The sequence below is a fragment of the Diadema antillarum genome, unplaced genomic scaffold (genome assembly GCF_040938485.1).
Source record: "Diadema antillarum isolate AM-2024a unplaced genomic scaffold, OU_Dant_1.0 seq00000889_RagTag, whole genome shotgun sequence".
Taxonomy (NCBI): domain Eukaryota; kingdom Metazoa; phylum Echinodermata; class Echinoidea; order Diadematoida; family Diadematidae; genus Diadema; species Diadema antillarum.
Window position 1 is genome coordinate 1,469,055 of NW_027271753.1, and position 15,957 is coordinate 1,485,011.

Here is a 15,957-nt window from a genome sequence, read left to right on the forward strand (position 1 = left end):
ATCACAAATGTAACTTGGTCATTGCACAAAGGAAATTCATAAGATTGGTGGGTGTATGAAATCATATTTTAATCCATACATGGCTAGAACGCTTTCCTGCGGGATTTCACTGCCTTGACAAAAGTGTTAACCTTTCCATAATTTCTTTTCTTTGAAGCAGGAAGTAAACCAACGTGTTACTGCATTACAAGTGAAACTGATCTCATTACTGGGTGCATAAACAATTCAGCTTAATCACTGCTAATGGTGGTACCTGGATCCAAAGGGATGACCATGGGAAACCTTTAAAGAGAAAATAAGTATGACCCCACTCTCATGCACAGGATAAGAGTAGTATCGGTGGAATTGCCAATTTTCTATCAAAAGTGAGTGTAAAGTCTGTAGTGTGATACATTTCATGCCGCTTTGAACCCCACAAAGTCCCAGAAACCATCTATCTTTTTATATGATTTTGCTATTCATTTTCTGTGTTTCATAAGAGCAAAAAACAAACAAACAAACAAATAAATTTAGATTTCTTTCATAAGCTGGTATATTGTAGAGGTAGGTACAGACCTTTCCTCAGAAAAGTAAAACTAAAAACATCTTTATGGTGAAGGGGGAAATAATATTATATGATAGAGAATATGACTGCCTACTGAAGATACATTGTAAGCCACTAGTTCTCTTTGCACTTCTAAATATGTTCTGGGGAATCAAAACAAATGACTATAAGTGAAACTCTCTCAGCAGCCTTTTGGAGCCAGGCTACTTCACAGTTCATGATTAATACTCTCTTGGGTACATCACTTGTCATCTTACTTAATGCTATTAGGTCCTCAGGATAAATTTTGCTTCAGATGTAATCATCTTATAATCACTAAATTGGCAACTCTGAATTACACTGGATATCTGGTATTGGAAAAAGATTAGATGGAAATAGTAGAATTCATTAAAGAGATGGTATAGATTTGGTTGAGATGGGGGATTTAGATTTTAATTTTTTGCAAGATAATATTACAAACCACTAATAAAGTATTAAAGAGCATACAATTCTAAGAGGAATTCAAAGTTTATTTGATGAAAATCAATTTTGAAATGGCTGAGATATCCAAAAACAAATTAAAACAAAAACTTTTAAAGGTGGGTCACTACTAAATTATCATTGTTTTGGGATATCTCAGCCATTTCAAAACCAATTTTCATCAAATAAACTTACATTTATGCAGCACTGCACACTAGCACTGGTCCGACGGTCCCTGATCAGTAAAAATCACTGTTGGACCAGTAACTTTTTTAGGAAAGGACCAGTACAGAATGGAAAAACTGGGTACCTACTCATCTGACAGACAGGTCAGACTGGTAGAAAAAAATGGGTTAGTGAGCAGCCCTGCATTATGTCCATTTAAAGGGATGGTACAAGTATTAGTGGAGATGAGAATTGGGCTCTTAAATTTTTGCGAGATACCAAGAAACACTTATGATATAGTTCAGAGCATACCATTTTAAGAGGAATTCAAAGTTTATTTGATGAAAATCGGGTTTGGAATGACTGAAACATCCAAAAACATAGTAAAACAAAGCGATCATAATAAAGTGTTGGTCCCACACTTATTAGAATCGCTCTTTTTTGGATATCTCAGCCATTTCAAAACCAATTTTCATCAAATAAACGTTGAATTCCTCATAGAATTACATGATCTTTCATATTTCATAAGAGGTTTCTCATTATCTCACCAAAAAATGTTAGAAACCTGAAATTAGGTCTGAACCAAAACTATATGATCCCTTTAAAGGTCCTGTTTACCTTTGGGAACAGTGATTTTAAAAAATTTCAGGATATGGCATTTAATGCATATGTGTAGGTCTCTTGTACCACAAAACATTCTATCATATAAAATTTTCGCAATAAAGCCTAAAATATAAGGAGATATCTGTATTTTTCTCAGCAAACCGTAACTGTAAACGGTTTAGTCTGGAAACATTTCTATTATAACTATTGTTCACTTCTTGTATATCTAACAATACTTAACATCTATTTTACCAATTCAGATTTTTACAGTGGTTGTTTCAATCCCTAACTCACATTTTAGAACTATTTTAAAGCACTAATGCTGGGTTTTTGTTTCATCTGCAAATGGTAAATTGTGCCTTTAAGAGAGAAGCAAGAAGTGTCATACTCTAATGTGTGTTTGCCATTTTAAGAATCACTAATATGAACATAGTGATGAAGAGGATTTTTATGATTCTACAACCGAAACAACCAATTGTAAATGAACAGCACACAGCTCAAATGGAAGAGAATTGTATTCCTCTTCCTTGTAAAATACTGACTATGAATAATAGATAAGATTTTAGAATAACCAACTGCACAATGAGAATCTGGGACTTGATGATTAAGTGTCTCTTCATACAGTCATAATTCAATAAGCAAGAGGCTCATAGTTACCTGGTTTACTTTTAAAATCACTTTCGCTACATTTTCTCTGCTTTATCTACTTTCATACATAAAATCTTAAAGCTGTGCATGGTCATGGCATGTAATAATACTTCAAACAACTGCCGAGTGTCACGAGGACCTCTCAGCTTATTAAACTTCACTTTCCTTTCCAACTTCTATAAAATGGTTAAAGTGAAGACATAAAACACTTTGGTCTTTTTTCTTTTGTTTTGATTTGAGGCAGTGCACCATATTTGTACGTGTATCTTCCTGTGTCACATAAAAATATATATATTCCAGGATAGTAAAAGGAGAGATCAAGTTATGCTTTGTAGAATGAATTGGGAGATGGTGCTATTGCTCAACACCAGTATGGTACAGCACATGGTTTCATGACATGAATCAAGAAAGAAATGACACTGAATTGCATCTTCAAACACGGTCTGATACTATCTGACTATATCAATCTAACAAATATCAGTCAATGTAACACATACATAACTTATGTACTTATCATGGCATGGGATAATGTAACACCCAAGTAGGAATACCATATGTGTACTGGCATCCTATTTTATTCTATAATTTCAAGCTTTATAGCAAATGCATTTTTTTTATCATTTTAAACCCTAAATCTAATATAAAATTAGTGATTCAAAACATACTTGTTGTTTACACATAATACTGTGTCAACTCTTCATTCTGTTCTTGTCCCTTCTTATATCTTCCCTCATCATTTACAAAACATTCATCCTAAAATAAACCTGAAAGGAAAAGATGACTGTTTCAAAACTCACCTCTCAACAAAGTACCAGAATAATTCTGAATTTGCAGTTTAATGCAAAAATCACTCATTAAACTTTTTAAATGGTAAAGAGAAATTGTAGACATACATTTTTTGATACAACACTGAAATATGCTAGGCATGCAAAGTTTAAACCACACTTTTCTCTCAGCAGAATGTCCTGGTCTGGATCTTTTAACAGGAAGCTACCTAAGTGAAATATAAATCCATGGGAAGTCCGCTAATGAAATGTGTTCAGAACACTCACTGAGGTAATGGTGTATGTTTTCCTCTCCAACAGGGCAAACTCGCTGGGGACGGGGTGAGTAAATTCAACATGCAAAAAATGTGACTTTCTCATTCAAAGTGGATTTAAACACTACACATATCTCATGATGTCTAAAAGAGAGAACTAAGATTTGATACGACCCCTTCCAAGAAAAAACAAACAAACAAAGCAAAAGAAAACGAAGATAAAAGAAAACAAGGAAAAGTAGAAATTACGCGGTGCGTAATATATGTCCCCGCCGGAAGTAGCATTTAGTAGCAAAATGTACAATATAGGTAAAAAGATCAAGGTCAAAGGTCAAAGAAGTCAAAGGTCAAAATTCTATGTAGAAGTTTTGAAGCCCTCACCTAGTGCCATCACATAAAGCAAACGGAATCGAAATCGGGTTAGAAATGGCGAAGGAGTAGCATTTTGTAGCCAATGTACAATATAGGTAAAAAATCAAGGTCAAAGGTCAAAGAAGTCAAAGGTCAAAGAAGTCAAAGGTCAAAATTCTGTGTAGAAGTTTTGAAGCCCTCACCTAGTGCCATCACATAAAGCAAACGGAATCGAAATCGGGTTACAAATGGCGAAGGAGTAGCATTTGGTAGCAAAATGTACAATACAGGTCAAAAATCAAGGTCAGAGGTCAAAGAAGTCAAAGGTCAAAATTCTGTGTAGAAGTTTTGAAGCCCTCACCTAGTGCCATCACTTAAAGCAAACGGAATTGAAATCGGGTTACAAATGGCGAAGGAGTAGCATTTTGTAGCAAAATGTACAATATAGGTCAAAAATCAAGGTCAAAGGTCAAAGAAGTCAAAGGTCAAAATTCTGTGTAGAAGTTTTGAAGCCCTCACCTTGTGCCATCACATAAAGCAAACGGAATCGAAATCGGGTTAGAAATGGCGAAGGAGTAGCATTTTGTAGGCAATGTACAATATAGGTCAAAAATCAAGGTCAAAGGTCAAAGAAGTCAAAGGTCAAAATTCTGTGTAGAAGTTTTGAAGCCCTCACCTAGTGCCATCATATAAAGCAAACGGAATCAAAATCGGGTTAGAAATGGCGAAGGAGTAGCATTTTGAAGCAAAATGTACAATATAGGTCAAAGGTCAAGGTCAAAGGTCACAACTGAAATTCTGTATACAAGTTTCAAAGCTCCCATGTAGTGCTATCATATAAAGCAAACAGAATCAAAATCGGGTTAGAAATGGCGAAGGAGTAGCATTTTGAACATTTTGATCACACACGGACGCACGGACGGACAGATGGACACACGGACACACGGACACACACACGTACGGAGCCCGTTTCATAGTCCCCTGCTCGAACTCGTTCGGCGGGGACAACAAAGACACAGGGCTCCCTTGACTTTCTATTGACATGCACAGAAGTTAAGCATAGTATAAAAAGGAGAGCTTATGCATAAAAGACAGGAGTGCTACTGGATGTCACCTAAAAATTCTTATAATCTAAGTTTGAAAGATGATACAGTTGGTCTAATATTTGTCAAAGTTTAATCCTAAACTTTCGACAATTTCAGGAGTGAAAATTCAAAATATTCCATCATTTTGGTTTCTTTTTTTTTTTCAAATTGCTTTGCATATCTTAGGTTCCCTTACTCTACTGTATTAAGTCTTTGCATGCCAGACAAACTGCTGCTGTATGGGATATGTACAATGTATACAGTGCAAAATTGTGACTTTGGCAAGCTCAAGAGTTAAAGGTACTGTTTACCATTGGGAGCAGTGATTTAAAAAAATGTTTGAGATATCACATTTGATGCATATAAATGTGTAGGTCAGTTGTATCACAAAACATCCTACCATATAAAATTTTTGCAATAAAGCCTAAAATATAAGGAGATATCACTATTCTTCTCATTAAACCATAATTGTAGACAGTTTAGTCTGGAAACATTTTTATTATGACTATTGTTCACATTTTGTATATTTAATACTAGACATTGATTATACTGATTAACATTTTTACATTGGTAATTTCTATCCTTAACTCACATTTTAGAACTATTTTGAAGCACTAAGGCTGGGTTTTTGTTTCATCTGCAAATGGTAAATTATGCCTTTAACAAATATTTACATCCAGAATTTTACTCTTTCCTGTCTCTTCAACTATGTTTTCTAAGGTGTCTAAAAGAAGGTATGGGGACTCCTTAAAAGACATGCATGCTATGAAATTAACATGTGCGCACCCAGGGGTAGTTTGTTCATTTTTTTGTTTAATCATAAATCATCAAAAACCATACTGTGAACAATCCTTTTCTTCACGTGCAAAAACTTTTGCTTCCCCTCCTAATCCGTTGAGGACGAGTCCCGAGTATACTCGCGCAAGTATCCATGGGAAATGCGTGTTGTAGCAAAAATCAGCCCGTCCTCAACAGGTTAAAATTTGCTGGCAATGTGGATACACTTGATGGACGTGCAGCACATTGAAAGTGCCTGATCGTGAGAGCAATTCACCAGATACATCATGGCACAACCTTGTAATGAAGACAATGTTGTAGAAATATCAACGGATGTATAAATATCCTAGAAAATATATCATAAAACTGTGTGACAGACCAGTGCTGAATACACCCATAGGTTGTCATGGGTCCGCTTGGCTGTGTGCCACTTTTGCAATTCAACTAAAACTTGGACTGGTGGGATATAGACACACACAATCACATGATACATGCAATCTTAATTAAACTATGCACACAGAATATACTGAGGAATTTGTTGATAGCAAACCACATTTGTACGTGTGTAGGTAACAAGCTATAGGGAGCATTCACTTGATGAAGAGCACCATACATATGTACATTGTATGCATACCATGGAATGTAGTAATTCCACCCTTTTCCATGCTACTGATATTGTTGCCAATCAAAAATGGTTATCAAAAGTTTTGAATGAGTGAAGCACTCAAAATCACATTCCTAACAAATCAAACACGCAGTCTTACTACTGCATATTGTCATCACAACAATCTAACATGCAAACTCTCCTGTTTAGGACACTCCTTAACAGGCAAGTAAATACACATGTGATTTCAATTTAATGTGTCCTTCCATGCAACTGACCAAGTACTCAGCAAAAAAGGGTGATGACACATCCTTGTGGGTAGTGTCTGTCAATATCAGTCACATTTACAGTCAACTGTCCTTAGGGCAAAGACTGTGTGTTACCCTCTCTATTTTCAGTCTCTTGCAAAAGTCAGTATGTACAATATGGATAATACAAATAAAAACACAGAATTCTCAGAGTAGAAACTATACAGACCTATTCTACTGCCCTGCAATAATTCTTGAGGCACTTGATATTCGAAAACACAAATGTTTTATTGAACAAATACATTTTGAATTTTGTTTTGAAAGTATTCAAAGACGTTACATTTCTAATCTGTAAAAGTAATTTATTCCAGAAATTGGGTGCTGCACATAATTATTACAATCAATAACCCCAAATTAGTTTTGATAAGGGTTATGAATTCAATTTTTTCCTATGGGAAAGCCAATAATGTATCACTTTTAAACCTAATCAGGCCGGGCTTTTTTGGCTATGCTAAGACCAGAGGGCGGATTCCGTCCCCCCCCCCCCCCCCCAAGACCTCGGCCATCAGAGGGGGCGGATTCCGCCCCCCCCCCCCCCAAGATCTCGGCCACCAGAGGTGCAATCAGGACGAAATTTGGCACATCATAATCTACAGGATTGTGCCATATTTTTTGAAACAATCGATTTTTAATTTTAACTAATTAACAATGCAAATTAAGCTCAAGATCATATTTTAGTCTAATTAAAAGCATTGAGAGCCTACTTTTTGGTCTGTAAATTTGTTTTGGCATATTCATCAATTGTACATCACAAAAACTTCCAAAAGTCATTTAAATTTTTATGCATTTTATTGTTTTCAGAATTTTTTATGTATTTCTGTTTTTCAACTTTTGTTTTTTCTTCGTTTTTTTATTGGATATTGTCCCTGACCACTTTTCTACCATAATTAGCATAAAATTAATTAATGAAAGTGATCAATTGTAAAAATAATCAGGTTTTTATGACTTTCATGACAGAGCACTGTTTTCCATAGGAAATGTACACAAAATTGTGCCTGTTTTTGGGCGACATGCTGTTACAAAAATGGGCGTGGCTTTGTAAAAATATGCATGGACATTGCAAATTTGGTCTCAAAAGTTGCGCGAGACTTGAACAAAGAAAGTCAAGAAGCCTCGCTACAAGGTCTTCTCGCGTTACAGAATTACAGCGCGAAACGTCGAGGGGGGCAGATTCTGCCCCCCCCCCCCACCCCCTGGCCCCTTTAGGGTTAAAAGGTAATAAGTACCTGCAGTGTTTTCTCGTGAAGCAGAGATCCATCAGGGTGTATGTACATCACTGATCCATCTGTAGTACATATTACTATATCTCTGTGCCCATCTCCATCCACATCAAACTGTAATGAGAACAATAAACATTATCAAGGCTACTATTACAACACACAGGATCCAAACATTAGCACATTCATGGGGGGGGGGGGAACAACCTACCACTAAGTACCAGGATATCTTACCAATGAATAATACTCATAAAAGACATTCTGCAGTGTTTTAAGCTTACTTTTCTTGAAACACACTATACATGAAATTGATGTCAATCCATAGAAAAAAAAAATTACATTCATTTTTCATTACATATCAGCTTCACAAATGTATCAATCTTGAATAATGTAGCTCTCTTAGTGGAATTGTATACTATCCTGTAACTGCTTCTTATCAATGTATACTTATTGTATATATTCTGTCTTGGCTATATGAGATGTATTTGCATACATGTGTATGCATTCCTATTTTGTGAACAAGCATGAAATCTTGAATAAATAAATAAATAAATAAATAAATACCCGTATATAGGTTTTGTAAGATGTAAAAAAAAAAATGATAGCAACGCTTTGCTTGAGTACCACAATAATAAAAGAAAGCATGTCGTTCTCATAACATATCAGATGAAATCACCAGACATGGAGAAATTAACATGAAACCATCACAGCTTAGCTGCCCACTCATGAGTACTACGAAGTACAAGTACTTAATTCTCCCAATTACATTATAATTATTATTAAAATGAAGAAAGAAACTTATGTATAAATGTTGTATATGAGATTTCATGCAACGCTAATCAATCCAGAGAACTGTAAACAAGCAATAGCCCTTTCTGTTCGTGTCATATGCGGAAACTCACAAACTCAAATCATCCCTTATTAGGGTGGGTCATGAACGATCCAACATTTGTCTCACATCCAGTTGCCACGCTATTGTCAAACAAACTTTACAAACTTTCATGACAATGGCAAGAAGGTGTAAACAAAGTGCAACATTTGTTACAGAACAACAGCCACAGCCCCAAGCCTCCACACTTGATCAGGGTCAGGTGACAGCAAACAAAAGAGCATTGAGGAAAACATGTCTTTGAAACCTACCAGTATGGGACGTGCGTGTATTGTGCTATTGGTGAAGTGGTTGGGCCAGTGAGATCCAGAATGTGGTTTCAGGTTGCTCCCTTCCACGATGCTGATTGTTCCATCAAATGTAGCTATGACGATGTCGGGGTGACCATTTGCATCAATATCCGCGACCAGCGAAGAGCTGATGATGGGGCTGTTGCCGACATGGTAACTCTGAATAATATCAACATCATAATGACACCTGCACAGAAGATAATCATAAACAAAAAGGTTGTGTTCATTAAAGGCCAGCATGCAAAAAAATGTCAGATTGGTGAAAATCTGATGAGAGGAGAGATAATATACATTCCGATTGATTGAATGTCTTTGCATCATGTATAATGTACCTTGCTTCATTTAACAAGACATGAACAGTTCATATTTTATAGATTTGCATCAGACACAAACTATGTCTGCCTACAGTATGCATAAAAAACATTAATTACATGACTGTGTGCATCCTGAGCAGAGGTTCACTTCACTTGCTCTAAGTTACTAGAACTGAGAAAATAATGTGTGGTGTGAATGTGAATGTGTGGTTCCAATATTATGAATATCACAAAGAAAACTCCTTCACCTGATTTAAAAGAAAAAAAAAAGTGGAGCAGTCATTAAATTAACCAGGGTATCACTGAAAGTTGTGAAAAGAGTAACATGTTTTGTGGTCTGGTATAGGGCCTTGCCTCAGGATGCCTATTTAAAAGGCATGATGGCAAACTCGTGTAAGAATTGTGGGGCCAATGCCCTCACATATTCCCAGAGTTCAGAAGTACACCAGACACTAGATTTCCTTACAAAATGTTCTGCATCAAATGAGTTTGAGCAATTATTTTAGACCAAGTCATGATACAGGAATGGCATCATCACTGGTAGATTGCTGACAAGAAATTGTAGCTCATCTTTATACAAAATGTGCATACACACTGAATTACCAACAAGTTGATATTCACTTTCACTTGTGTCAAGTGGTCAAAAGATTTTATTTCTTTTTTTGTTGCATATTTGGGGAGTGTCCCATCAAATCAGTTCTAAATTAAAACATACTTTGATCAATACTAAATAGGGGAGTTATACTTGTGAGCCATACATATTGCATAAATGACCTTTTTTTCATACAAACATTCCAATATCACAAGCAAACTTGCTTGAAAATAGTACTCCAGGCTTTCTCTGTTCTGTTTTTGTTTCTTTTCTTATTGAGCATGTGACACAAAAATTGTGCCAAAGGATGATATTCACTTTTGTAAATGATTATGAGCTCATGTCCACATCCTGCTTTCTTTTTGAATGAACTCTATCACTATCTTATCACTTAAGAATTGGACAGAAGATTACATGCAAAGCTGTGAGTGTAATTAATGTACCACTTCTCTAAATGAAAATGAAATCAACAATTCTTCTTAAATGGAAACTTCTTCTGGAAAAATCATAATATATGACACTTCTCAAATTCATTAGCAACCCTCTTTGTATTGCATCTAAAATTTGGCCAAACACTGTTCTTTCACTAGCATCACGTCTTCTACCAACTTTCCCCTCAATAACCATTAAAGACAAGCTGATTTTGCTACAAAATGCATTTCCCATCTAGACAACAGCCCAAGTATACTCAGGACTAGTCTTCAACAGGTTATTAATATTAGAATGGGATGAAACTTATTCCTTGAATTTCTTTCCTCTACCCTTTAATGTTGAGGGCCTCTTCAAGCCCCCTCAAGTAAAGAGATCATTTATGTCATAAATGTCACTTTGTGACAACAAACCCGAGAATTGCCACATGTCAACTTGACGAGATGTCACATGTACCTGATCCCCCCCCCCCCCCCCCAATATAGAATGAGGGATAGGAAGGTGACTTGCCTTGAAAGTTGAAAGCAGATATGAGAGACAATTGACAATACCTACGACCAGTGATAATAGGCAAATTCTTGGTGGGCATCCTTCGTGTCCCCCACACCACATGCTTAACAAATCAGCCTCTCACTGTTAGCCTGTCCTTGTCACAGTAAATGCCTCTACGTGCTCCATTTATCAGGGCCAGAAATGGTTGTGGGGGCTTACCTGTACAGTTGTATATCTCAAGTCCCCCACAAACAACAACAAAAAGCTTTTTCTATGCAAGCTATTTAAAACTTCTATACTAATAACACTATGTACTTGACACAAGGATGGAGACATAACAGACAGATCCAAGAAACTCATTAGTTAAATTTACACACTTCTCAAACAAATGTATGCATTACGATAAAAAATGAATAAAACATTGACCAAGCTGTGAATGACAAATAGTTTGTCCAACTGGAGCAACATTAACCATGCAATGTTTTTGACAATAAATGTTGATAATGCTAATTTAGTTTGTTTAGAGTGAAAATTTTGTAAGGGTTAAACACACAAGGTGACATAGATCTTAACCTTCGGAGTAGAATATATAGATTCTGCATGAGAGCACGATCATGTTGAGCAACGCATAGCGGCATATAATTGATGGCTACAATGATTGCTAGAGGTTTAATGGACCTGTTCATAATTCCCAGAACAAGGTGAAATCGATGTCAAAGAATAGTTTTAGGTAATGGTTACCAAATGCATATATTGTATTAGCACTTTAATGTGGTGGTTGTCACCACTCTATCTATACACTGCCATTCAGTTTCTCTATGTATGCAGTGTTTGTACAAGGTAAGTTAGCATCCCTAGCTCAGACTTTGTCGTAATTAGTGGAGACACTAATTGGGACAAGAGGCAGTGTGTGTCATGAAGCTACGAGTGTCTAGGCTTATCAAACCCTGTCTAACGTTAGATCTATATTAAAAGGAAATATGCTGAATTGTGGTTCTAATCAATTATTATTACTACGCTCTCCACTAGACACTAGACCACACGATTTCGTTTGGAACAGTCTTGTGAAGTGTAGATTAATTACTGTCTACATGTTGACGTGATGTATGCGTGCACCCCAAATGCATATTAGCTAACAAGGCCCGAAAGGGTAGGGTGAACTAGTGAGAGTAGTAGCAGTACCAGGTACTGTATATGCCATATATTTCGCGAGTCTAAATTTTCGCGAATTGAGACTTCCCAACGATTTCGCGAGTGGTTAAATTTGCGATCGTGGAGTCCTGTACTGAATGGAGAAATGTGTACGCGTACGTAACATTCATATGAGGATCAGAGTCAATATTTCGCGTTTTAAATTTCGCGAATAGCAGCCGACTCACGAAATTTGCAAAAATAAAAACCTCGCGAAATATTCGGCGTATAGTGCACTGTAGAGCAGTAATTTACAGCAAAATTAGTGGGGGTGGGTGGCATGAGGGAGTCTTTTCCCAGATTATCTACACTCCATTCATTAATTGATAAAATCTCATAACTGTTGGTTGTCTAATCACAAATATTTTTCTTCACACCTGCACACATGACACCACACACACGACACACACTCTCACAAGTTCTAAAACCTGCTGTTGAAATCTAACGTTAGGTAGATTTTCCACATTTGATTAAGCAGAGGGCCGGGGGCCTCAGGGCTGGGGCGAAGGGGTTTTCATCAAAATTTTTTTGCATCACCCAACCATCCTGATCATAATTTCTCACCAGTCTTCTATTCAAACTCTCAGTCTTGTGCTGTGGGCATTTCTGATTCTTTAACCTTAACGATAAACCGCCCCATTATTAACGTTACATCATCATCATGACATGACATGAGAGGAAAGTAACGTTAAAGTGTTACATTATATCTGCATAAATACAGACTAAATTGCTATACTCGTGGTGTTTTACAGTGCAAATACAAGTAAAGTTTAGAATCTGAGTGTCAACATTAGGTAAAGGGCGAAGTTAGCGTTTACTATTTGGTGTGTAGAGACTGAATATTGACCGAAAATACACTCCATTTTCTTATCCGTTGTAATTGTGCTAACATCGGGTAACAAGAGAAGAAGAGTCGCAGTTGGTGCCGCATAGGAACCCAAAGTGGAGTCTAAAAATAGGGCAATGTTTGTGACAGGCGTACCATCAAACACATTAAAGCATGCTGATACAAACCCTTCCCGAGAAACTCCGTCCCCATCCACGATATACCCGGTCAGTGTTGCCAAAAAGCCACAAATAACAGTGACTAATCGCGGGAACCAGGCAGCCATATTAAAACCAACACAGTAAGTTACAGAGCGGCGTTATTGAACGCAGCGCTAGCGCAGCGTGCGTGTGCAGCAAACCGCTAGCTAGAGATCTACGTACCACGATTTTAGCAGACGACTTTGTGCACAAAAGCTATATCGCCCTCTAAAGTTCAAAGGTTGCTCATTCACTAGCAGAGCGTCGGGGATCAAATGACGCGCCTGGTTTTGCGTCCACGGCGCCGCACAATAAAATTTGAACATAGATCAAAGTTCAACCTATCGGGGACATTCACACACGATGCTGAGTGCTTCTGCTCAGGCAGTATTTTACAAAAGATGACACCGTTGCTTGCTCATAGTTACATCTAATTCATGGCCACTGGATATCCATTTCAGGTAAATAGGAATGTTTGCATATCATACATCCAAATAATGATGTTATTGTATATTTTCTGGCAATGGTGATGGATGATGATGATGCGCATCATCGACGAGGTTGGGTCATTCCTATCTAGGCTCTGAAAGTTCTTACAGAGTCCATGGCAACGCTTATTCCGAAGTTGTTGTTGTTGTTGTTTTGGTTTTAATGGCGTGTATCACTCACGATTGAGTATTTACGCATTCTCAGTGTGTTGCTCTCGCTACAATGGCAGTGACGTGATTCGGTGATTTTGATGGTGTTAACAGGTGGTAGAATCGCAGATGTAGACATGACATCATTTTACTAGGCGATGAGTTCACTCCTTAATGGTTGACCCAAACTTTCGATGATCATCCATCAGAAAAGCGTCCGAGAGCAGAAGAGGTTTTGTTATTCTTTTTTTTTTTCTAAGAGGCCTAACAATCTCACTGTTTGATATTGGTTATGAGGTGAAAATAAGCTTTCTTACTTGCCGTTCATCAGATCTTGGAACATATTTTCTTCTCCAAATCATTCACCTGTTCCCCGTTTTCCAATATGGCAATATTTTTTTTTTTTTTTTTTAGTATAAGGAGTATCTGGACCGAACTATTTTCATCATTAATCAATTTTGATTAGCTACCAGCAGCACTATAGTTGCCTTGCAGTTGCTGTCAACTGTCCAAAAAGAAAAAGGCAACACCATTTATGGATACTTTAAAAACTTCTTGAGCTTTTTTTCTTCAACCTTACCTCGTCATTCTAGTGGGTAATCGTGGTAAGCATCATTATTTCTATCACATCATCATCTTCATTGTCATGTAGACAATCTTTGTATTATCTTAACTAGACTTCTATAAAATTTTTCTTCGAATTCTTGTTTGCGCCATCCCTTCAACTTGAATTGTATTGTATTGAAACGCGCCTTGTAAGGAAACAATACACACTTGTAAGTAAAATACTTTTAGTCCCCTCAAAAGAACTTTTTCTTTTTCCTCAATCTTCGAAGGGCTTTGCAGCCTTTCACGAATATTTACTATTGGCAATACATGTATAAGAGTTAAATGCTTTGCTTAAGGGTACAACAGCTACTGGCACCAACGGATTTGAATCAGGAACCCTGCTCTTGATTGAGAGTTTGTGGCCTCACACATTTGGAAATTAATGAGACACAACCATGTTCAGCGCCTGACTAGCTCAGACTGAAGAAGAAACTGCTTTAAGGATTGCCATCAGGTTCAAGATTCAAGACTCAGAGTCAAGGCTCCAAATCAGTTTTGACAAATAGGCCTAGCCTGACATTCACTCACGAGACACCGAACATGAACTGGATGGTCAAGGCTATAGTTTGTTTTTGCGAAGCCTTTTTTTTTAAGATTTCTTTGCAGACAACAATGGATAAAATGGGTATGTTTGCAAACTCTACTCATGAACATGCGGAGATAACTGACCACACTGTTGACAAAATGTATTCACTAGGTCTGGTCACGAGTTTGTTTGAATGAGTCCTCAATTATGTCGCTACATTACAAATCTATTGCAAGTGTCGTCTGCTGGCATGTGTACTTTGGTCTAGCGTTTGCAAGGATTTTATGTTTAGAGATTGATTTAGGCGGAAGAGCAAATTTGCTTGGATTCCCCTTAGTGCATATAGAAACATGCCTTTCGAGATAAATAGCTGAATTCCTCGTACGATTATTAATTGCATGAATGACCCAAATCATCCTTTATCCTACTCACCTCTTCTCAAGCACTGGCCTCTTCCCTTCTGAACTTAATTCATGGAACTATTGACAGGATGTATAAAATATTCAAGGATTGCCTATGAGTTCAATTTAAGTTGCCGAGGAAACTTGTGTCGATGCTATATAGATAGTTTGGGAGTCGATTAAAATAAGTGCAGGTGTGTGTCATCGACATTGTTTTGCCAGCCCCATCCTAAGCTCTTCTTTTTTTTTCAACTGAAATTACCCAACACTCGTTAAATATAGTGGTGGTTGACGTGTGATACTTCTTATCCCGCAAGTTATTCATGGAACAGCTGCTGCTTAAATCCTTCTTGATTTTTTTCTATTAATGTTCTGTGCGTGCATCAAAATAGTGTCCATGTTAGGGGTTCTCGAGGTGGGTTTTTGTGACGAATAAAATCATTCATGTTACAGCAATTCCACGACTTTGATTTGCCCAGTTGACTTTTTGTAAAAAGTGTGTGATTTCATTTTCCTTTAAAAAAAAGGATAACAAAATCCACCAATGGCACGTGTTGTAATATATCGCAACATCGAATATTCAATGGTTACATATTTGAACACCATAATACTGCGACGTTGCTGCCTTACACTGTTTGAACGACTTACCACTTTCAAATTATTTTATCAGAAATTTCAGAGACTGACCAGACTAGCCGAGTCGCGCAAATGTTACTATGAGTTCAGATAATCATCTGTATCGTATAGAATAAGTCTAAAC

General features: G+C 37.0%; 1 protein-coding gene across 1 annotated transcript in view; it reads right to left on the reverse strand.

Annotated features, from left to right (window-relative positions):
* The window catches only part of LOC139740895 (uncharacterized), a 49,019-nt gene extending 34,770 nt beyond the window's left edge, over positions 1-14,249 (reverse strand). Inside the window, exons 1-3 of the mRNA XM_071651479.1 lie at positions 14,242-14,249; positions 8,941-9,166; positions 7,810-7,917 (exon numbers count right to left, since the gene is read on the reverse strand). Coding sequence (XP_071507580.1) covers positions 7,810-7,917; positions 8,941-9,166; positions 14,242-14,249 — 342 coding nt within the window. The remainder of the gene's footprint in view (positions 1-7,809; positions 7,918-8,940; positions 9,167-14,241) is intronic.
* Positions 14,250-15,957: the final 1,708 nt, after the last annotated feature.